The sequence below is a fragment of the Enhydra lutris genome, unplaced genomic scaffold (assembly GCF_002288905.1).
Source record: "Enhydra lutris kenyoni isolate GAN:26980312 unplaced genomic scaffold, ASM228890v2 scaffoldscaffold12, whole genome shotgun sequence".
NCBI classification, from domain to species: domain Eukaryota; kingdom Metazoa; phylum Chordata; class Mammalia; order Carnivora; family Mustelidae; genus Enhydra; species Enhydra lutris.
Genome location: NW_019154096.1, coordinates 53,953,861 through 53,977,425, shown reverse-complemented (window position 1 = coordinate 53,977,425; position 23,565 = coordinate 53,953,861). Strand labels below are relative to the sequence as shown.

Here is a 23,565-nt window from a genome sequence, read left to right as displayed (position 1 = left end):
TACTTGTGCTCCCTGTCTGTCAAATAAATAAATAAATAAAAATCTTAAAAAAAAAAAAAAGCTGTACCAATTCTCATTCCAACTGACAATGAATATAAGTTTCAGCTACTCCATATTCTTCTCATATTTGGAATTGTGTTTTTAATTTTACCCATTATATGGGTATGCATCATACTGTATGCTTACTATCACCTTTTGTCTTATTGCATCTGAGAGAGCAAGATGGGTTACCAGCAGCTCTGCTGGAGCCATCTGAGGACATTTGACCAGGGTGCTGCTGCCTGCTGCATCTGCCCGTCCTGACACAGTCTGATCTGGAAATACAGCCTATGGCCTCAATATATGCTGCCAGTATTTCCGCCAGTACTCAAAGGATACAGGCTTCATTAAGTTGGGTTAAGTGAACTTCCTTGAATGGATCATCCATTCAAGACAGCACATATGCTAAAATTGGAATGATATAGCGAAGATTAGCATGGCTCCTGTGCAAGTTTGAAATGCAAATTTGTGAAGTATTCCATATTTTTACTAGAAAAAAAAAAGTGTTTTGAATATTCTAGGGTCCTTCGCATTTCCATACAAAGAATGAAATTAGCTTGTCCATTTCTATAAAAAAAAGTCTGCTTAGATTTTGACTGAAATTGCTTTAACTCTAGGTGAACTTTGGGGAGAATCGACACTTTAATAATATTGTTCATTTAATATTTAATATTTATTTATTTAATATTATTTAATATTTAATATTATTTATTTAATATTATTAATATTTAATGATATTGTTTTCAAATCCATGAACTTGATATATGTCCATTTATTTAGATCTTTTACATCTTTTTCTCATCAGTGTTTTGTAGTTTTTGAGCATCCTATTTTGTTCAGTCTTTCCCCTTATTTAATTACTTATGTTATATAAATGGTATTTTTGACTTTCAATTTTTTTTCTTAGTGTTTAGACAAAATAGTTTTATATTGACCTTTTTTCCTGAAGCTTTGATAAACTCATATTTAATTCTTTTTTTATGGTCCTTAGAGTTTCCTGTGCTCATAAGCATGTTGTATACTGATCATTTCAGTTTTACTTCTTTCAGATCTGTATATCTTTGATTTCTTTTTCTTTCCTTATTGCACTGGTTAGGACCTCCAGTAAAATACTGAAATGAGTAGACCTCTCTTTCAGATTTCCAAAAGAAAGCATTTGGTCTTTCATCATTAAGTAATGTGTTAGCTGTCAGTTTTCAGAGATTCCCTGTGTTAGGTTGAGGAAGTTAGGTTGAACTTCCATTCTGAGTTTGCTGAGAATTTTTTTATCATGAATACATGTTGAATTTTATCAGTGCTTTTTTTTTTGCATATACTGAGATGATTATAGGGATTTTCTCTCTCCTTTTTAAGTATTTTTTTAAGTAGTCTCTATACCCAGTGTGGGGCTCCAACTTACAACCCCAAGATCAGGAGTTGCATGCTCTACTCCCTGAACCAGCCAGGTGCCCCTGGATTTAATCCTTATTCTGATACAGAGTTATGGTGATTAATACTAACTTAACCTTATATTCCTGGGATAAACTCCTCTTGATCATGATGCAGTATTTATTTTATACATTACAGAATTTGAATTGCTAATATTTTGTTGATTATTTTTATCAGTGTTTATAAGGGATGTCAGTTCCATAGTTTCCTTGCAATGTCTTTGGTTTTGATATTAGAATAATGTTGCTCTATAAATAAGTTGTGCACTATTCCTTCCTCCATTTTTAAAAAAGAGTTTGTGTAGGAAAAAAAGTTTGTGTAGGATTGGATTATATCATGCTTAATGATTAATAGAATTAACCAGTGAGGGCATCTGGGCCTAGAGTTTTCTTTGCAGGAAGAATTTTTTACCCAACATTTTATTATGAGAAATTTCACGGGTGCCTGAATGACTCAGTTGTTTGGGTACCCATTTCAGCTGGGCTCATGATCTCAGGGTTGTGGGATTGAGCCCAACATGGGACTCCACACTGAGCATGGGGACTGCTTGGGATTCTCTCCCTCTGCCCCCCATCCCACTCTCTCTCTCTGTCTCTCTCTCTCTCTCTCTCTCTCTCAAAAAAATACAAAGAAAGAAAGAAAATTGAAAATACACAGTAAAGATGAAAAAATTACACAGTGAATATCAATATAATCACCACCTAGATTCTGTCGTTTACACTTTACTGTGTTTTATCACATACCTGATCCATAAGTGGCTCTCCATCAAGCCATCTTAGTTTTTTATGCATTTCAAAGTAAATTGCATATATCAGTATACTTCTGTGGGAAGCATTTTTTTAAAGTTTTATTTATTTATTTGTCAGAGAGAGAGAGTGAGTGCACAGGCGGGGGGAGCTGTAGGCAGAGGGTGTCCCTGGGAGAAGTATTTTAATTATTAATTCAGTTTCTCTAATAAATTTAGGGATAGTCAGGTTTTCTACTTGTTCTTGAGCCAGTTTTAGTCATTTGTATCTTCAAGGAAGTTATTTATTAATGTGTGTTGTTAAATTTATTGGCACAAGTTGTTCATATATAGCCTATATCCTTTTTCCCTTTAATTGCCCATAGGATTTGGGGCACCTGGGTGGCTCAGTCAGTTAAGTGTCGACTCTTGATTTGGCTCAGTTCGTGATCTCAGGGTCATGAGACTGAGTGCACAAGCACAGAGCGAGAGGGGGAAGCAGACTCCCTGCTGAGCACGGAGCCTGACCTGGGGCTGGATCTCAGGACCCCAGGATCATGACCTGAGCCAAAGGCAGATGCTTAACCAACTGAGCCACCCACGTTTGAAGTCTCCTTTGTCAGATATTACAATAGCAATTCTACTTTAATTAGTGTCTTCAGAAGGATATCTTTCTCCATCTTTTCACTTTCAGCCTGTCTGTGTCTTTATATTTTAGGTGAATTTCCTTTAGACAACCCAAAGTTGGATCTTAATTTTATGTCCAATCTGACAGTCTCTGTCTTTTGATTGAAGTGTTACATTTAATTTATTTATCAGTATGGCTGAGTTAAAATCTGCCATTTTACTGGGTTTTTTTCCCCTTTTTCTCCACCTGTTCTTTTTTTCTTTTCTGCCTTCTTTTGGATTAACTGTGTGTCTTTTAGTATATTTTATGTCCACTGTTGACTTTTTACCTGTACCTCTTCATTTGGTTTTTAGTGGTTGCTCTTTAATTTATCACAATGTACCTTCAAAATAATGTTATATGACTTCATGTAACATGTAATAACCTTGTAATCATTTGTTCTATTTGCTCCCTGTGTACTAGTGTTGTCATACATTTATAAATTTTCTTCCAGGTCTTATAAATACATTGCTATTACTATTATTATTTCTTAAACAGGAGAAAACCCAAATCTAATAGTGTACATAGGCACATGGGGGAATGCACACAACATAGGAATTCCCACATTGCTATTATTTTTTGATTTAAAGAGTCAATTACCTTTTTTCCCATTTAAAAATTTATATTAAAGTATTTTGTATTTATCCATGTATTTGCCATTTCCAATGTTCTTCATTCCTATTTATAGACCCAGATAAAGTAATTTTCCTTCTGCCAGAAGGACTTCTTTTAACATCTCTGTAGTGCAGGACTTTTGGCAACATATTCTCTCAGAGTGTTTGAAAAGATCTGTATTTCACCCTCATTTCTGAAGGATGTGTTGCTGGATATAGAATTCTAGCTTAACAGTAATTTTGGGGGGCACAGATAGTATTTTGTTGTTTTCTGGTTTATATAGTTTCTGACAAGAAATGTGAATTCTTCTCTTTTTTTCCCCTTTCTATGTAATATATTCTTTCCCCTCTGGCTGCTTTTGATATTCTATCATACTAATTCTCAGCAATTTTATTATGTTGTCCTTTACATCTTCCATTTTGTTTCTTATTATGTTCATGGACATTTTAAAATACTTGAACACATTTATAATACCTTTTTTTTTTTTAAGATTTTATTTATTTGACAGAGAGACACAGTGAGAGAGGGAACACAAGCAGGGGGAGTGGGAGAGGGAGAAGCAGGCTTCCCGCTGAGCAGGGAGCCTGATGAGGGGCTCGATCCCAGGACCCTGGGATCACGACCTGAGCGACCTGAGCCGAAGGCAGACGCTCAAGGACTTAGCCACCAAGGTGCCCTATAATAGCTCTTTTTATTTTAGAGGTGGGGCAGAGGGAAGAGGAAGAGAGTTTTCTTTTTAAAGATTTTATGTGTTTTAGAGTGTGCACACATGTACGCAAGGGAGCAGGGGGAGGGGCAGAGGGAAAGGAGAGAAACTAGCAGAGACTCTGGCTGACCACTGAGCCTGATGTGGGACTTAATCTCAGGACCTGATCATGAGCTGAGCTGAGATCAGTAGTCAGATACCTCACCCACGGAGCCATCCAGGTACTCCAGAGAGAGAATCTTAAGCAGGCTCCATGCTCAGCATGTATCCCAACACAGGGCTTAGTCTCATGACTGTGAGGTCATGACTTGAGCCAAAATCAAGAGTCGGACTCTTAACTCACTGAGCCACCAGGCTCCCCTATAATAGTTACTTAAATGTCCTTGCTTTTTTTTAAGATTTTATTTATTTATTTGACAGAGAGATCACAAGTAGGCAGAGAGGCAGGCAGAGAGAGAGAGGAGGAAGCAGGCTCGCTGCCGAGCAGAGAGCCCAATGCGGGGCTCGATCCCAGGACCCTGAGATCATGACCTGAGCTGAAGGCAGAGGCTATAACCCACTGAGCCACCCAGGCGCCCCTAAATGTCCTTGCTTTTAATTCTAGTATCTCATTTCTAGATTTGACTCTCAGAGAGATTGATCTCTCATTTAACTAATGCTCCCTTCTAACCAAAAGAACCACTTTACATGTCTGGTAATTTTTTATTGGATATTTGGCATTGTCAGTATTATGTAGTTGAATGCTAGATTTTGTTGTCTTTATTAAATAGTGCCGGACTGGGGCGCCTGGGTGGTTCAGTGGGTTAAGCCTCTGCCTGTGGCCCAGGTCATGATCTCAGGGTCCTGGGATCAGCCCCGCATGGGGCTCTCTACTCAGCGGGGAGCCTACTTCCCCCTCTCTCTCTGCCTGCCTCTCTGCCTACTTGTGATCTCTGACTGTGTCAAATTAAAAAAAAAAAAATCTTTAAAAACAAATAAATAAGTAGTGTTGGACTTTGTTCAAGAAGGCAGGTAAATTCTTTTGGAATAGCATGGTCCATTTGAAACTGCCTTTTTTGTTGTTATTGTGATCTCTTTATTCCCCCAGTTTTATTGAGATATGATTGACATACACCACTTACAAGTTTAAGGTGTACAGCACAATGACACGATTTATGTATATAATGAAATGATTACCACAGTAAGTTTAATCAACATCTATCTCATATAGATACCAAAGAAAGGGCAAAAATATTTTTTTCCTTATGATGAGGATGCTTAGGATTCATTCTTTTTTTTTTTTTTTTTTTAAAGATTTTATTTATTTATTTGACAGAGAGATCACAAGCAGGTAGAGAGGCAGGCAGAGAGAGAGGAGGAAGCAGGCTCCCCTAGAGAGCAGAGAGCCCGATGCGGGGCTCGATCCCAGGACTCTGAGATCATGACCTGAGCCAAAGGCAGCGGCTCAACCCACTGAGCCACCCAGGCGCCCCTTAGGATTCATTCTTAACAACTTTCAAACATGCCAAACATCAGTGTCAACTATAGTCAACAGATTGTACATTACGTGATCAGTACTTATTTATTTCATAACTGGGAGTTTGTTCCTTCTGACCAAATTCACCCATGAAACTTCTTTTTAGTCTTTGTTTGGGTAGGTTTAGAGTAGCCTTTGCCCTAGGGCTAATTGAGTTCTACCACTAAGGTGAGAGTATTCTGGAGTCTCTTAGGAATGCTGTGGGTATTCCACGTACTTTTCTTTCTGGTTGGTCAAATTCAAACAGCTCTCAGTCCTGTGTGAGCTTACAGATCCTCTTGTTTGGTCTCATCCCGTTGAGTTTTGCCCTGTACGTGCAATCCTTATTATCAGTGACAGATTCAGTGGGAACACCTTGCAAATTTCGCACTTTTCTTTGCCTCACCGCCACTTCTGGTAATCTGCCTCACAAGTTCTAGCCACCTCTGTCTCCCCACGCTCCAGGGTGTCTCCTTAGCCCAGCAAGACCTTCGTGCTCATCTTAGGTTTTCTTTCTGTCGGGGTACCTGTCCCGCACTCCCTGTTACCAGTGTCTGAAGAGCGTTATGTCTTTCACAGTTCTCAGCTACTCCATCATGACTGAAAGTGGAAGTCATGAATTTCTTTAAAGTATCACAGTATACCTGGACTTACTCAGCTGAAGTTTTTTTGTTTTTTTAAAAAAATATTTATTTATTTATTTATTTGACAGACAGAGATCACAAGCAGGCAGAGAGAGAGAGAGGGAAGCAGGTTCCCTGCTGAGCAGAGAGCCTGATGCGGGGCTCGATCCCAGGACCCTGGGATCATGACCTGATCAGGAAACCTTCCCTTGTATTAACTCTCATTAACATTAACGTTACTCTCATAACTCTCATAACATTAACATTATACTTCAGTCAGTAGAAGGGAGAGTCTTGAATGGAAAATGGAAACAGTATACATAGCGAGCATTTTAATACTCATTTTAAGATAATCCACTTAAAGATGTCTCTTCCCCTTCCCCATTTCCCCCTTCTGTTCTTGGGCCCAGGTCCCAGCCTTACATTGATGATTTACACAGGCTTACTCCCAAATCTCAAAACAACAAAGAGAACTGAAACATGAAGCTCTTGCATAGCTGGCATTTTGTCCTTTTAACTGTGTGCTTGATCACTGTGTCCCTTTTAGGCCAGGTCTCGATGGACAGGCTTTGCCCTGTATAAGAGAAGGTTGAACAAACCGTATCTGAAGGAAATAAACAGTCTTCTCTGGGTACTAGTTAGTCTTTGAGCTCCTGAGCCTAATTGTTGCTTCTCCTCATCTTCTGAGATGCAAATCTGTTAGTTACAGTATGCAAAACAGTGCTAACAATAGCTCCGCAAGACTCTGAACCTGGCTATTCAAAGAACACCGGTGTATCTGCTTAGATTTTTTGGACAGTTATCTAGTGACTACCCTGCACAGTTGAGCTGAGAATGTGCAGTTGAAATTCATTACTAAATTGAACACCCCTCAAAAGGACAGTTTAGAATGGGTCAAACCTGATTTGAGAAATCGAAGCTATAGATTGTGTGTTTGGGAAGTAAAGTAATATTCTTACCCACCTTTTTAACCTTTTGCTCATCTTTTGTGCAGGACTTACTTTCTCAGCATCAGGGCTGAGCCTAACCAGTCTGCCCTCAGGTGGTAGGACCTGACAGAGCCTAGGCTGCCAGTACCAGAGTCACAGACTTATCAGAGCTAATGGCCCTCCCAGCGGCTGCTGTTTCAGGGGCCCTACTACACTGGTGGAAATTTTTGCACTCAGAAGTAACTGACACAGTAATGTAAAGTGGAGGAGATGGAGGACTAAAGAGGAGAGATCTTGGATTCTTGTGTTTTCCCTATTTTAAAAGGTGTGACACTCGCACTGTTAGTTTTGCAGCTGATTCCAAACCACACTAAGCACTGTTGGCTCCATCCTGTATGTGCTTCTGTCTGTGGGTCTGTCCGTCCAAGGTGGTTTATCTTGAATCCCCATTTTGCTTATTCACTCCTTAAAGGCAGGACTTGGTTCTGAGGCTTTAGAAGCCGATCAGAATGCTGAGAAGAATGCTGGGTATACTGTGATGGCCTAACTCTAATCTTATTGTATGACCTTGATGAGAAATTCCTTTCCTTTTTGGTTGGGCCTAAGTGTTACTAAATTAGTCCACAAGCATGTTCAGTGTTTGCTGTTTCTTAGGACTCTGTTAGGCATTGTGGAAAATCTATAATGTAACACACAGGGTCTTTTCCTTCAGGGGGCTGAGAATCTAGCTGTGACACAGTTTCAGTAAGGAAATCAGTGATAGTAGCATGTTTGTTTCTCCAGGAGAGGACCTGCCACTCTGCCTCACACATTCTTTCCTCCTCAGGAAATCCCTCTTTGGAAAGCCTATGGAAGACTCATCTCTTTCAGAAAGTGGGGGAGGGGAAAGTTTGCTCATTTATGACAAGGCTTGAAATTTCAGGTTCTAAAAAGCAGTTATTTCTAATAATACACTATATGTTATGGGGCTCCTGGGTGGCTCAGTCCATTGAACGTCTGCCTTTGGCTTGGGCCATGATCCCAGGGTCCTGGGATTGAGCCCTGTCCCGTCTCCCTCTGCTATGCTCTCTCTCTCTCTCTCTCAAATAAAATAAATATCTTTAAAAAAGAAAGAGAGAGATGAAAGATTGTTTAAAAAAAAAAAAACCACTGTATGTTAAATAATTGAATTAAAAAAGAAAAACAAAAGCAGTTATTCGTAGAGTTATATTAAAATCAAAGAGAATCCTAATAATGTAAAGCATTCTCTGTGTGTCAGGTGGTATGACTGGCACTTTATATCTATTGTATTTCTCTCTGAAGAACATTATTATAATCCTCATATTACAGATGAGGAAACCAAGGCTCACCCAGGCTAACCTGCTAGTAAGTGGTAGAGCTAGGATGAGTTTGGGCAGGCTGACTCTAGAGTCATACTCTTCCCCCCCCCACCCCGATATAATTAACATACAGTGTTATTTTAGTTTCAGGTGTATATCGTAGTGATTCAGTAGTTTCATACATTATTCAGTGTTCATCAAGAAAAGTGTCCTCTCTTAATCTCAGGAAACAAACTGAGGGTTGCTGGAGGGGGTGGGGGTAGGAGGAATGGGGTGGCTGGGTGATGGACATTGGGGAGCGTATGTGCTGTGGTGAGCAGTGTGAATTTTGTAAGACTGACAAATCACAGACCTGTGCACCTGAAACAAATAATACGTTATGTGTTAATTAAAAAAAAAAAAAAGGGTCCTCTTAGGCGCCTAGGTGGCTCAGTCATTTGGGCGTCTGCCTTCAGCTCAGGTCATGATCCTGGAGTCCTAGGATCGAGTCCAGCATCTGGCTACCCACTCAGCGGGGAGTCGTCTTCTCCCTCTGATCCTCCCACCTCATGTGCTTTCTCTCTCAAATGAATGAATAAAATCTTAAAAAAAAAAAAAAAAAAAAAAGATAAGTGTCCTCTTAATCCCGTTCTCCTATTTCACCAATCCCCCACCCATCCCCACTCAGGCAACCAACAGTTTGTTCTCTTTAGTTAGCAGTCTGTTTTTTGGGTTGTCTCTCTTTTTTTCCCTCTATTCATTTTTTTGTTGTGTTCCTTAAATTCCACATGAGAGTGAAATATAGCCGTACTTCTATGTTCTTTTGAAAATTAGTAGCTGTTGGTTGAAACTCTTTTCCAGGGACCAAGTACAGCTAGACCCAGTAGTGACCCATCAAGGTCTTTACTTGGCAAACATCTTTGGTGTGCTCCTTGTTTACCTTGTTCTGAATTTGGAAGAATAAATATGGATTAGGGCGGAGGAAGAATTGTCTTTTTGCTTCTTTATCATCTGCATTCTGCTTTCATGCAATCCAACACCTGACCAGAGCACCACTTAACTGTGAGAGTGCCACTGAGAGGCTGTCCTTACACTGGTGAGATTGCAAGGTTAGGGACAGACCTTTATTGCTTCTGGGAGAAGAGAGGGTTGTTCCTCATAGGGAGACACATCACCAGGTGTGGGGAAGGTCTGGTTTGGGGAAAGTCAAGGAAGGATGGCTGACTACATAGATTAGGTCCTTTCAGAGAAAAATGAAGGATCAGACCTCCAATTTCTCTTCAGTTTCTTGCCAAAATTTACAGAGCATTTTGGCTCTATAACAGATTCAGAGAAGGGAGCTAGGCAATGCCTTGAATAGGTCATTCTCATTTTAATTAATTAATTTATTTATTTTAAAGAAGCCCCCCCCCCTTTTAAATTTTATTTACTTATTTGAAAGAGAGTGTGTGAGAGTAGAGAGGTCAGAGGAAGAGCAGACTCCCCGCCGAGCAGGGAGCCCGATGTGGGACTCCATCCCAGGACTCCAGGATCATGACCTGAGCCGAAGGCAGTTGCTCAACCAACTGAGACACCCAGGCGCCCCAGTCATTCTCATTTTTAGAGGAAAGGCTATCTTCCTTTGAGTTTGAGGAATTTTACTGGGTAGTAGAAGGAAAAAGTTTTCTGACTTCCTGGCTGACTTACCTGTGTTCTTCCAGGGACAGTGAGAGGGAGATCTTAGCCTGCATTTACCATACAAACTGCCTGCAGCTACGTGGCTGCTTCTCTCCCCTCTAGCAGTCTATGTGCCACTGATTGTTGTTGAAGGCCTATTCTACTCAGCACTATTTCTTTAGAGATCGGGCATTATGCTAGAGCAGTGAACAGTTTAGACAGGTGGCATAGAGAGCAAACCTTTTTAGTGGAATCTTCTTGGTTCTGTGGGCACCAGGAGAGGTTTGTCCCAAAGGTGAAACCATTGCAGGGGATGAATTTCATTTCCCAAGAACTTGCTATGGACCAAATTCTTTGATTATTTCTCTATCATCAGCTCGTAGAATAAGCAGTAGCTGGTAAGCTCTCTCAAGCCCTGAGAGAGAGAAGTAAAGGTAATACGTAGATTTACACCTGGTGATGTTCTTGCTTGTGGTTTTAGAGTTTGATCTCTCAAGCTGTCTCTTCCCACCTTATGGAGAAAAAAAAATGGAGCCCCCCAAAAATCATATTCTCTAACTAGTGAATAAACATCTGAAATAGAGCAAATAGCCGGAGTCCAGTGAGAGAGATAGATGGAGATTATCATGAAAATCCTCTGAAAAGCCTTTATCTCTTTCCTCCTCATAATTACTATATCTGTTTCAAATCATCCAGAGATTAATTTTTCTATGATTAGGGATTAAAGCAGAAGGGCATGGAAGTGGGTACAGGGTGGTAACAGTCTCTTTCAGAGAATGGAAAATTGGCCTTGAGGTATGAACATTCATTGTAGAATGTATTTTGGGGCCCGGCTGGCTTAGTCGGTGGAGGCTGCGACTCTTGATCTTGGAGTCATGAGTTTGAGCCCTCTGTTGGCCATAGAGCTTACTTAAAAAGGGGGGAAGGGAGGGTTCACATCATAGAAGGTATTCATTGAATCTTTTTTTTTTTTAAGATTTTTATTTATTGGGACGCCTGGGTGGCTCAGTTGGTTAAGCAGCTGCCTTTGGCTCAGGTCATGATCCTAGCGTCCTGGGATCGAGTCCCACATCGGGCTCCTTGTTCTGTGGGGAGCCTGCTTCTCCCTCTGCCTCTGCCTGCCACTCTGTCTGCCTGTGCTTGCTCTCTCTCTCTCTCTCTGACAAATAAATAAAATCTTTAAAAAAAAAAAAAGATTTTTATTTATTTATTTGAGAGAGAGAGAGAGCAAGCATGAGCAGGGAAAGAGGATGAGGGAGAGGGAGAAGGAGACTCCCTGCTGAGCAGGGAGGCCCAGCAGGGAGCCCAACATGGGACTCAATCCCAAGACCCTGAAATCATGACCTGAGCCAAAGGCAGACACTTAACTGAGTGAGCCACCTAGGCGCCCCTCATTGAATCTTTTTAACACCCTGAGTCCCAAGCCTGGAGACCACCTGATGGCTGCAGCCAAAGAAAGCCCATGGAAGATTACCTTTGTATTTCAGGCTTCTAAATGAGTACTAAATAATTAAAATAGCAACCCAGGGGTGCCTGCATGGTGCAGTTGGTTGAGTGTCTGACTCTTGGTTTTGGCTCAGATCATGATCCTTAGAGTCATGAGAGCAAGTCCTGTGTGGGCTCCGTACTCAGGGCAGAGTCTGAGATTCTCTCTCCTTCTCCCTCTGCCCCTCATGCCTGTGTTCTCTCTCTTTCTAAAATAAAAATAAAAATAATAAAAATAAAATAGCAACCCAAACCAGATTTTGCTGATACTGAGTTTGGAGTGGTCTGTACATTTTGGTGGTAGTTGATACCAACCACAGCAGGGCTGAGCAGGATCTGCAGCTGCTATTGGTGGAAACTGACAAGCCCTGAGGCCCTGAAGAGCCTGGTAGTAATGAAAACGTAAGCATCAAACCAGGCTACCTTTCCAGCTCTCTACAGATCATGCTTCCCACTTCTTAGGAGTGAGTATGAATTCCTTGAATGTTTGTTCTCTGGGAAATTAAACTTAGCCTGTAAACTAAGGAATGTGCCCCAGGTTAAACTAGCTTACCAGTACAGGAAGAGCACTGGATTGGGAGTCAGAAGATTGTCTTGCCTAATTCCAGCTTTGTGTTTTTGGGTACTTTACAATCTTTCTGGATGTGTTTTTCTTCATCTGTGAAATGAGGGCCACGGATGAGGTAGGTGATTTGAGAGGTTCCCTTCCAGAACTATTATTCCTATGGTTCTGTTTCCATGTTAACACTTTGGCAAAAAGAGGTATGGTTGCCTTCCATATCACTCTCCTTATATATTAGTGAGAGCTCTGGACCTTGTTGGCCACCATTTCACCACCTCATTCATCTTATTAAAATGCATCAGGTGTTTCTTATGTCTGTTTCTTTTTTTGTTTCAATCTCAATAGCCTTCTTATGTTGGCTGGATCTTATGATTTATATTTTTATGTTTATTTCATATGTTATCTTTAATCTTTATAATATCAGAAAAAATTGTATGATGATGACTGTTTCCACCAATAAAGAAACTAAAGCTTAGACAGATCTAGGTCATATGAGTACTAGTTGATGATATCAGGATAGGAACCCAGGTTCCTCTAACTCTGTAGCCCCATTCTATTACATCCCACTGCACTCTTGATACATTCCACTGCACTCTTGATACATTCCACTGCACTCTTGATACATTCCATGTTTATTTCCTATTCTGTAAGAAGTCTCTATGGTCATCTTGTGGTTTCATTCTCATTTGGCCACCTGGCTTCTAGGGAAAGCCTTACATGTTGCCCTGGCCAGAAGTGGGCTGGTGGCAGCCTTACATACTCTGCCCAGATAGGTTACACTGTAGGTGTCAGTTCAGACTGAGAAGGAAACAAACACAAGTTTGCTGTCAGGTCACATCCTACTACTTAGTTGTCTGCTAATTTTCATTCTGGGAATTCAGTCCACCAGATATTTGAGACTAAGCAGTTTTTCAGGCACAAGGCATAGACTTCTGACATCAAGATTAGATAGCCATTTGCCAGGAACTTTTCCATTGGTGATTCTCCTTTGCTGCTATCTTTAGGCTAGAAGTTACTGGAAAGTAACATTTCAAAGGCTCTGTTAAAAAAAAAATGGGGCACAGGCTACTAAATAGTCTGTGGGGAATGCCCATCATATGTGCTTGGGGAAAGGTGTGTGTGTCTGAAACCTCTTCAGCAATTTGAACTAACTTTTTTTTTTTTTTTTTTTTTAAATAAAGTTTGTGCTCTGGGATCTCTCTCCCTCCTGATCCTGATATGGCCAGGAGCTTCACAACCTGTATTATGCAAAACTGGCCTCTCTGGGCATCTCTGCTCAGTTTTCCTTTAACCTTTATCCTCTTGCATTACACCAAGATTGTTAAGCAGTGGGTACTGGACATTCTTTGACTTCTGGCTAATGCATTGCCAGTTACACTCAGGATTGTAGGGTCATTATGGAAGCCTGCTTTCATATTGAATAGAGAAATTAGGTTTCTTCTTTACCAGAATCTGAATGAAGACATAAAGGCCCTATCTCCTGGCTTGTGGTTAGAACTTTCTGGGGATAAGAACTACCAGATATCTATTGTCAATAGAAAGAACTTTTCATTGTAAAATTAGTAACCATTTATTAGCTATTCCTTATGTGCCAGACACTGGACCGTTATCTCATATCATCCTTATATCAGCTTTATAAGGTTATAGGATAGGTAGTATTATCCCCATTTTACGGATAAGAAAACTCAAAGAGATTCCTTTCAAAGAGGCTCAGAGAGATTAAGTAATGTGTATAAGCTTACATTAGCTCACTAGTGGTTGATATGGGACCAAAATTTATGTCTCTCTGACCTTAAAGCCTAGGTCAGGCCCTTCTCCTCTAGAGACCTTAGGGGAGGGGTTTAGGTCCCTTTCCCACTCCCAGTTTGTTCTTCCCTTACCTGAGGCAGAGTATTTCAAGGCAAAGAAGAGGGCATATGATCTTTGAAACTGAGGCCATTTGTGTCTTCCACTTAAATCCAGAAGCTGTTCCTTTGTGATGAAGAATTATTTATACACATAGGTTCCTTAGGTTAGTTTGAAGTAGGTAAGTACTCCCTGGGCTATGAAGACAGTTCCTCTCGAGTCCCATGAGCTGTCCAGGTAGCTGTGTAGCCATTGGGATGATAATGTTTTTATCAGTTTTATGTTACTTTGAGGAATCAAAATGCTTAGTCCCATGTGCTTTTAGGAAGGTGAGTTCAAATTCCATTTTATATGGATACCTGAGTGGCTCAGTCAGTTGAGCATCTGCTTTTAGTTTGGGTCATAATTCGGGAGTTCCAGGATCAAGTCCTGCTTTAGGGAGCCTGCTTCTCCCTCTTCCCCTCACCCCACTCGTGCTCTCTCTCTCAAATAAATAAATAAAATATTAAAAAATACCATTTTGTAGAGAGAGACAGTCTGAGGCTCGAAGAGGTTAGGTAAATTGTCTAAGACCCATAGTAAGAGTGGGATTCCCAGTTAAGTTCTCTTTCTGTTAGGTCCCTTGCCAGGACCCAGGCTTCTGTCTACTGAGGGCCATATGTGGTGGTGTAAGGACTCCTTAGAGAGTCTGTGGCTTGTTGCTGTTTTTCTGCTTTGGGGACTGCCTTGAGCTGAGGTGGTGGGCATGGTTCCGGGAAGCCCACAAGCCCAACAGCCTGATGACAGAAGGTGGGCTTGCACTTGGGAGATAGAGTGTTACCTGATGAAATGGGGAAGGACTTTTGGAATGGCCAGGAAGCCAGAGACTGAGATTGCAAATTGTGGTAAAACCTAAGGTACAAGCACTCTGGGAGATTGCCTTCTGCCTGAGTATTGCCCTCTGCCACATCCCATGCCAGTGTGGAATGGGAAACCCAAATGGGATGTGCTCCTGAAGTCTGAAGCTACAGAAAGCAAAGTCCTAGAATAGGAAAGTAAGTAGCTTAGTGTTCCAGAGTCCCAAGTGGGCTAGGGCCCAGACCTAAACTTAGAATATCATCTTCTCCTGGGGATTTAAGAGAGGTGAATAGAGTGGGAGATGGAAGAGGCTGAATGAACTGAAGGGCAACTTACCTGTGGGTAAAAAAAGAAGAAAGGAAGTAAGAGCTGGATAAGGGGACAGCTGAAATCATGCACTAAGTCCAGCCAGGCCTCTGGTTTCCTTTCAAAGAACTGATAGCTTAAGGACGTTCTCTGCTTTCACCTCCCTTAAAAAATTCAACTAAATTCTTCTGGCAAAAGCCAAATTTATTGAGAAGTAAAAAATCCCTGTTCTAAGTGAGATCTTAGACCTTCCACTTGGCGGTGGCAAGAAAAGAAAGCCCAGGTGATCAGGGCAACATGACCTAAGCCTGAGGCTCTCAGGATATAGTATCTCTTGACATGCCGCATCTTCTTCTCAGAATTGGCTTTAGCATGGTATTTGTCTTAACCTGATATCTCTTAGGGAAGGCTGAGCCCGGGATGCTGGGTCATTGGCATTGCTGAGGCTGCCCAGAGTTCAGGGTTAAGGAAGCATGTATTAATTCTGTTCTGTCTGGTTCCTGGGGGCAGTTCCATCTTGGAGGAATTTTGCTTTTTGGGGGTTTGAGACATTCAGTTCTGGATCAAGACCTTGGCTGTAGGTATTTTGGCTGCAAGCACAGCCCGCATGCATGAGAGGGCTGGATTATCTTGTGGGTGACTGCCATTGCTGAGTACCGGTCCTCCTGCTGACAGAACTGACAAATGGAATTAGAAGGAAAGGAGCCAGCTGATAGTAGGGTCTGTGGGTCATAGCCAGGCAGAGTGACCTTGAGGAGCTGGATATCTGTAGGAAAGGAGACTGAACCTGGAACCTAGGCCTGACCTTTGCCCTAGCTGTCCCTTTCCCCCAGACTCGAGGACATACCTTCCCTGTGTTCTCCATCATTACTCTCCCCTCAGAAATTCTTGGCAGACAGAAGTGTCTGCTACCAAGTGAAGTGTGTCCTAGCATAAGACTGAATTGGTGAGAACAGCCCAGAGGTACTTCGCGTCCCCTCAAGAGGCAGTCTTCAGTCCCTCTGACCAGTCCTGACTAGCTTTTACTCTTCACCCTTGCCTTCTGTTAGAATTAAGACTCGGGGTGCCTGGGTGGCTCAGTGGGTTAAAGCCTCTGCCTTCGGCTCAGGTCATTTTCTCGGGGTCCTGGGATGGAGCCCCTCATTGGGTTCTCTGCTCAGCAGGGAGTCTGCTTCCTTTCCTCTCTGTGTACCTGCCTCTGCCTACTTGTGATCTCTGTCTGTCAAATAAAATAAAATCTTAAAAAAAAAAAAAAAGAATTAAGCCTCACAATGGGACGCCTGGGTGGCTCAGTCAGTTGAGTATCTATCTGTCTTCAACTCAGGTCATGATCCCAGGGTCCTGGGATCAAGTCCTGCATCAGGCTCCTTGCTCAGAGGGGAGCCTGCTTCTTCCTCTGCCTGCCCCTGCCCCCTCCTTGTACACTTTCTCTCTCTCTCTCTCTCTCTCTCTCTCTCTCTCCCTGGAAAATAAATAAAATCTTAAAAAAAAAAAATTAAGCCTCACTCATTCCTCCCAAGTTCCTTACTGAGCTGGGAGCTCTCCATGACATCATAGACTTCCCTCCGTAGTCAGATCAAGTTACAAAATAGCTAGCACCCAGATTACCCCGGTGAATGAACAGTCATTCCATCTCCTGGTATCTCCTTTCTGCCCAACTCACTTCTGTCTTGATGTAGTGCTTTTTCCCCCTAACTGTCCTTACCTTTACTTCATGGTCTTAACAATTGAAGTCACATCAGAACTTCCTTTCGGAACCACAGAGGTCCACGGTTCCCGAAGTCAGTGGAGGTCTGAATCCACCCACCCCCACAGAAAGTTAGAGAAAGGGGAGAGAGCCCTCATCACAACAAAAAGGTGCAGTCAGCTCTAGCTTAGTCAGGAAAGTATCCGTTACATCCCAAGGCTGGAAGGCCCAAAAGTTCCATCCAGGCAATGGATGGGAAGACTGAGTTGGCACGGAGAGATGAAAACAAGTGGCAGATGGTGCTGAGGAACATCCCGGGACTGAAGAAATGTGGTTCCCAGAAAGGGAAAAAGGAGACATTGGCAAAGTCTTACTCAGCAACTGTGACAACCTGGCCAGAGAAAGCTTCAGGATATGGCTGAGAACACACTGATGGTGTCAGGATGCTACTGAGCTCAGACACTCACTGTTCTGGCACCTCTTCTCGTGCTCTTTTACCATATCCCGAGTAAACAGCCTTGCTGGCCCTGTGGGACGGGTGAGGAAAAGCCAGGAATAGAAAAAATTAGAAAATGGTCCCAGAGGCGCCTGGATGGCTCAGTCAGTTAAATATCTGCCTTTGGCTCAGGTCATGATCCCACAGTCCTGGGATCGAGCCCCTCATTGGGTTCCCTGCTCGGCGGGGAGCCTGCTTCTCCCTCTCCCTCTTTGTGCGCTTGCTGGTTCTCTCTCTGTTAAGTAAGTAGATAAAATCTGAAAAAATAAATAAATAAATGGTCCCAGAAACCTGAGGAATTGCTCTGTGTGTCCAGACTTTCTTGTGGGTGATAAATAGTGAGCATAGTCTTTGGAAGTATTGCTCCAGATTGACTCCAACCCAGTAGGGCAACAGGAGGGGTGTGGGGACCGAGTGACCTAGGCTTTGAATGGCCTAAGTCCTGCTTGGCCCTTGACCTCCCCCAGGTGCTGGAGGTAGTACGAGCCAACTATGACACGCTCACACTGAAGCTACAGGATGGCCTGGACCAGTATGAGCGCTACTCAGAGCAGCACAAGGAAGCTGCCTTCTTCAAAGAGCTGGTGAGTCTGCCCTGCCTCCATCTCTGCCCGTGTGTCTTAAGGGCCCTTTCCCAGCCAGTGGGTTCTACTGCGCAGGTGTGCGTCTGGGGAACACAGTTTGCCAAAGGCTGGTGAAATAAAACTTGAGGGGTCTGCTGAGATTGGGTGTGCCACTTCTCTTCCAAAGTAGCCCAGGACCAGGCAGTGAGAGAAGATATTCCCCAGGGTACTGGTGCCAGGCGGGGAAGGGTGAGGGTTAGGACTCTCTGAGGCAGTGTTGCCCATCCATCTCTCTTCTGCGGCCATGGAGACAGCCCCTCCAGCTGGGCCTGCGGTTTGACGCGTGTTCCCAGTGGCAACTTTGGCTCATTACTCCTTATCCTGTCCTCCAAGCAACTAATGAGAGTCATTGATTCTTCTCCTCCTTATGCAATCACTTCTTCCTAAATTCCTAACTGGCTCCTGGTCTGAATGCCCCCCCCCACAATCTAGTTCTCCAGTCTTCACCCCTACCCCCGCCCCCCCCAATCACTCAGCTTTTTGCAGCCCCCACCCTTGGCCACCTGGAGCCAGTGAGCATTTGCTCTGCCTCCTACTCCACCTCCCAGTCAGCTCTGCCACAGAACCAGGCTCTCCCTGTTGGTGGTCTCTCTCCTGCCCTCTGCTCAGAGCTGCTGGGGAGGCTGGGGGCAGAGCTAGGCCTGCCTGTCTCAGTCCTGCCACTCCACCTGCCTGGTTGTAAATGAACATTGTGTCTGGGGGCCAAGACCAGGACACACTGTACCTCCTTCCCGTAGCTCAGCCCTCCCACTGCTCGGGTAGAATGCGCCTCAGACCAGACCTTTTACTTCCCCGTGCCAAGTTTGTGATGAAGGTGCTGGATTGTAGATTATCTGTCTTGTGCTAAATACAGCCCAACTCTGACCCTGACATGAGAGTCCTGAGATTTTGGACTTCCCCAGGGTGAGGAAGATCTCTGGAAGTGAGTGAGTTGGGAACAGGGGGAAGCCATTAATATAAAGAGCAGAGTCTAACATTTTACGGGGTGCATGGCAAGTCTTTAAGTTGATATGGGGGTTTTACCGGGGGACCAGACTTCACAAAGAGGGTCGGACATTGGAGATGAAAAGAGTGTAGAGGAGAGAGGGGAGCTCTGTTTCTGGCCCTTTGGTACTAGCTTCACCTGACTCAGTTTTCCTGATATCTGTACCTCTGACACAAGGGAGCAAAGAGGGTCTGGTCCCACTCGGAGCTAATGACCTTGAGCTGCCTGCTGGTTGCCATGCTGCCCCTTCCTCTGCCTCCTGCCTGATGACTTCATTACATTTTCCATAGCTAAGCTGGAATTGGAGGAAAGCTCCGTGGTCTTTGGGACCCAGAGTAAATCCACATACTTTTTCTCCTTTTTCCCCACTTTGTCTTCTCATACAGCATTCACTTCTATTTCCCATGAACAATGCTCCTTCAAGAGTGCAGTGGATTCCTCCTAGAACCCACTCAGAGTAGGAAGTTTGGCCCTTTGACTCCTTCTCCACAGGTTCTTTCTCCACTGATGCAGGCGACACTTCCTGCAGGGGTCTCAGTCTGTGGGGAGAAAGCGTGAGGGGAGCAGTGGGGACAGAGCAGGGGTATGCCTGTCTTTCCTTTAAAGCAGGGGCGCTTCTTTGTGGTTTGGAAAGACTACTGGGCTGGGAGTTAAATCTGGGTCCTGCTTCCAAGCCTGGGGCTCACAAACTGTATGACCTGTTTCCGGTCACTGGCCTCTTTGCATCGTACTCCTGCCATCTATGCCAGACAGGGGCTGTATCTCTAGGTGTTCTTTACCAACCCAGAAAAGTAGATGAATACAAAGAAAGAGTGAGAAGATCAGAAATTCACTTTCTGGCCTCATTTTCTCCTGCTCTGTCAGACCACTGACCAGACCTGTCCCCCTCTGCATGGCCGAGACAGAGACAAAGGTCTGAGCTCCACCTCCTTCCCTGTCTGTGCTTACCTCTACTTCTTCAGGTGCCCAGATGCTCTTCTCACATCCACTAAAGTTTCGTCTCTCAGCCCCTCTTCTTTTCTTCCACTGAAACATAACTATTTGCTCATTGGCCTGCAGAAATGATAGCTATTAAAGGTTCATCTCCTAAGAGAGAGAAGCATGTAGCACTGAATCCTGGCTTTGTCCCTCAGGCACTGCCCTCTGTTGTGTGTAACCAACCGTCTCCTCTGTTTTCTCTCTGCCTGTGCCCTCTCACCCTCCCCAACCCTTTCCCAGGTTCGATCCATTAGCACCAACGTCCGGAGAAACCTGGCCTTCCACACACTCAGCCAGGAAGTCCTGCTCAAGGAGTTCTCCACTATCTCCTGAGGCCACGCATATCTGAGCAGCTGCTGACTGCCCTTACCCATGAGGCTCCTGGGCTGGAGGGGGACTGGGGAAAGGGGCAGTCCCCAAGGTTGGAGAATAACACAGATACTGAGTTCTCTCGGTGAAGGCCGTGCTTCAGTGGATTTTGGATAGCAGGGGCCGGGGGGCAAACCTGGGATAATCTTATTTGGGGAGGGTTTGGGTGGGCACAGGGAGAAGCCTTCAGGAATATGGGGACTTCCAGCGTGGGCTCCCTGGATACCCCCTCACATTTCCAATTGAGATTACAAATTGTGGCTGCTGACTAATTTTCAGGGGCTGCTGGGGCAAGTCTTAGGATGATGCCAGTATCCCGAGGGTCAGTGGTTCTCCGAGGCTTCTGAAAACAGACTCTCAGATGTAGATGGAGCCAGTTCTGCTTTCTTTGGGCCTGGGGCTGAGCTGGGATTGAAATCTGTGTCCCCTGCCCCTGCAGGCACTCTGTCCAATCGTCAGGACCCTTAGCTCAGCTCAAGGTAGTGTAGGAATGGAGGACCTTTTTTCTACTCTCTAAATCTGGGAGACTGGAGATTAGAATCTGCCCAGTGCCCTGCTGTCCGGCCACCAATTTCTGGATTTGATTCTTGGCACCAGGAGTACCTATTACCTCCCCTGCCTTCCAACCCATTGATTGGTCAGCACTGTAGGGTCACAACCTTAGCTTTTAATTTTCAGTCTGGTTTAAACTGTCTTTAGGGTGTGTGTGTGAAATAAACATTGACAGGTTTTCTGGAGCCCTCAGGTGCCTACTTTGCTGGTTCCCTTTCCAGCAGCCTCCCCACCTTCCCAATCACCTTCTCCTCTGGGAGCCTCTCCTGCCTCTGCTGAGCTCCCCTGTACTGTTCCGCCCCCTCAGCCCCCTCACCCGGCTGTTGTTTACATCCAGCCTGCCTAAGAATTTCCTCTGGGGAGGAATCTGTTCCTGCTGTGGTCTGGTGCCTGGAAGGGAGAGAACCTGCTGGCGGCAGGGAACCCTCCATCTGAAAGGGGCCAGGTGAGCATCATGGCGAGGCCATTCTGTCTGCCCATATTCTGGGTGGAGCCACAGGCAAGTCTCCTGGCCTTTGGGAAGTTGGCCCATGGTTCCTCCTCTGGACAGCCTCCACTGGACTACTGTAGGCTTTCCCTACCCTGCGGCTGCTTCCTAAGTAGCTGCTGCTCTGAGATCTCCCCCCTTCTAAAGCACTTTCTAAAGCCCTCGGGCTGACAGGGAACAAGCAGCACAGGAAGACACTGGGAATAAGTGCAGGAACCAGCAGTGAGAGCAGGTCTGGGACCTCCCTGGCTGCTATTCCACTTAGCTTCAAATCTCTTTAGGATATTTGCCTTCCAGAGCTGTGGCTCCGGCACTGAGCAGATACGCGCTAGTTCCAGAGAATACACCAGCATGCTGCCATGTGTAGACGCAGATTCCTGAGCAATCGGGCTGGGTCATTGAACACTAGATAGGGTAGCTCTGCCTGGGGCATATAGTGTTCTCCACAGTGATAAACTCCAGAGGAGCTGGAGCTGGAAGCCGATGGCAAGTTGAAGTTATTAAAATTGATTTGTATGGGATGGTCTTTTAAGCGTCTTTTGTTTGTTTCTTTCATCTCTGTTACTCAGACCTCATTTCTCGATGACAGCATTAAGGTCATCTCCCAGGTGTTGGTCCAGTCTTCCTAGGGGACCCCTGCCTATGCTCACTCTCTTCCTAAGTCTCCTGGCCCTAGTGGAAGCCAGTTATGTTCAGAGAGGTATGGCCTTCCTTGCCTTTCCTGCTTATGGATTCCTTTCCTATGAAATGAACAAGGGTATGAAGCAGTAGCGAAGGACTCCTTGCCCTCCATTGTAAAAGCCCGTCTCTTGGTCCATTGACATACATCCGTTCTAAGAACTCCAAACAGGAGTCCTATCATTATCTAGAATTCAACCCCTAAAGGGACTGCCCATGCTCTGTCTATGCCCCAGCATCTATGCCAGGTCTGTGGAGAACCCTCCAGAGCCAGAGGAGAGCCAGGAGCAGGGTATTGCTCCCAGAGACAGCCCTTCTTTTAGCTGCTTGTCCCCCTCTCATGCCTGAACTCCTACCACAATTCCTGCTGAGTTAATTGAATCAAGTGCTTAGAAATTAAATCCAATTGAAGACATTAAATGTGCTGGGGTCACTTTAGCTGAAGCTTTCAATCTCAGCAGGTCACTCTTCCAGAGAAGCCACTGGGCAGGTGAGAGGATCACATGGGACACTGCCACCACACCATCCAGACCCACCAGACACTGCCGCCGCCCCTTCTGGTGGGCTGGGGGCTCTTGTGCTCGCAGCCCAGTGAAGATCCTGGGGAAGGTCAGACAAGTAGGCTCAGTCACTCAGTAGCCATTCCTGGGAGAGCTAGAGGCAGCCCAGCTCAATGATAGCCCCTGGCTTCAGAAAAGGAGCTAAGCCAAGGGAAGGGGACTCATACCAAGAGCATTTCTTTCCCACTCTGTATCCTCACCTGGATCCCCCACATCAATCACTCCCCAAATCTGGAAAACAAGGAATCTAGGACAGGGCAGGTGACAAGAGAGAAGGTCAGGAAAGTTGAAAGGGAAGAAGGAGCAAAAGAACAAGAACGTCTTGAGAAACACCTGGTTCACTCTTTTCCATTTCTTCCTGGTGGGCCAATGGGGGTCATTAGATCAGGGAAGAAGGTACCCTCAGAATGAAAGTAGCCCAGAGACGGGGGTCTTGCAGTGGCTGAGGGTTGGGGGTCCGAGAGAAGAGAAAACTGTAGTCCACTCGCCTGAGATGAACCTGTTGGAGGCTGGGCTCATCTTTGCACTGCATCCCTGACCCCCTCCTAGCAGGGTGGGCACTGGTGGAGACCCAGACATGGGAGGAGAACAATAGAGAAGATGGGGCTGACATGGAGAATGACCTGGACAGGACACTTAACAGACTTACCCTGGTCGGTGCTGATGGTGGAAGGAGTGCCTAAGAGTTGGGGCGGGGTCGGGGGAGGGGGAGGTGTCACGGTTTCCTCAGTGTCCTTTCTGGCCCTGCTCCCTCCTCCACCGCCAGGACCCATAGCTTCAGGTTTATGGGGTAGAGACTGCTGGAGAACCAGTCTCTCTCCCCGCACTTCCCAGCTCACCCTTTCACCGGGTTCCTCCCCCGAGCGGCAAAGAGGAGGGGGCGGGGGTAGGGGGAGCCAATCCCGGCAGCGCCAAAGGGGGGAGGCGGCGGTGAC

At 44.7% G+C, this 23,565-nt stretch overlaps 1 protein-coding gene and 1 pseudogene across 1 annotated transcript in view; both read left to right on the top strand.

Moving 5' to 3' along the window:
* LOC111145330 (chromosome unknown C10orf76 homolog) overlaps nt 1-21,913 on the top strand; it is a 182,045-nt gene extending 160,132 nt beyond the window's left edge. The window contains exons 25-26 of the mRNA XM_022500169.1: nt 17,866-17,982; nt 20,225-21,913. Coding sequence (XP_022355877.1) covers nt 17,866-17,982; nt 20,225-20,317 — 210 coding nt within the window. The 3' untranslated portion in view covers nt 20,318-21,913. The remainder of the gene's footprint in view (nt 1-17,865; nt 17,983-20,224) is intronic.
* LOC111144731 lies at nt 223-400 on the top strand (annotated as a pseudogene).
* Nucleotides 21,914-23,565: the final 1,652 nt, after the last annotated feature.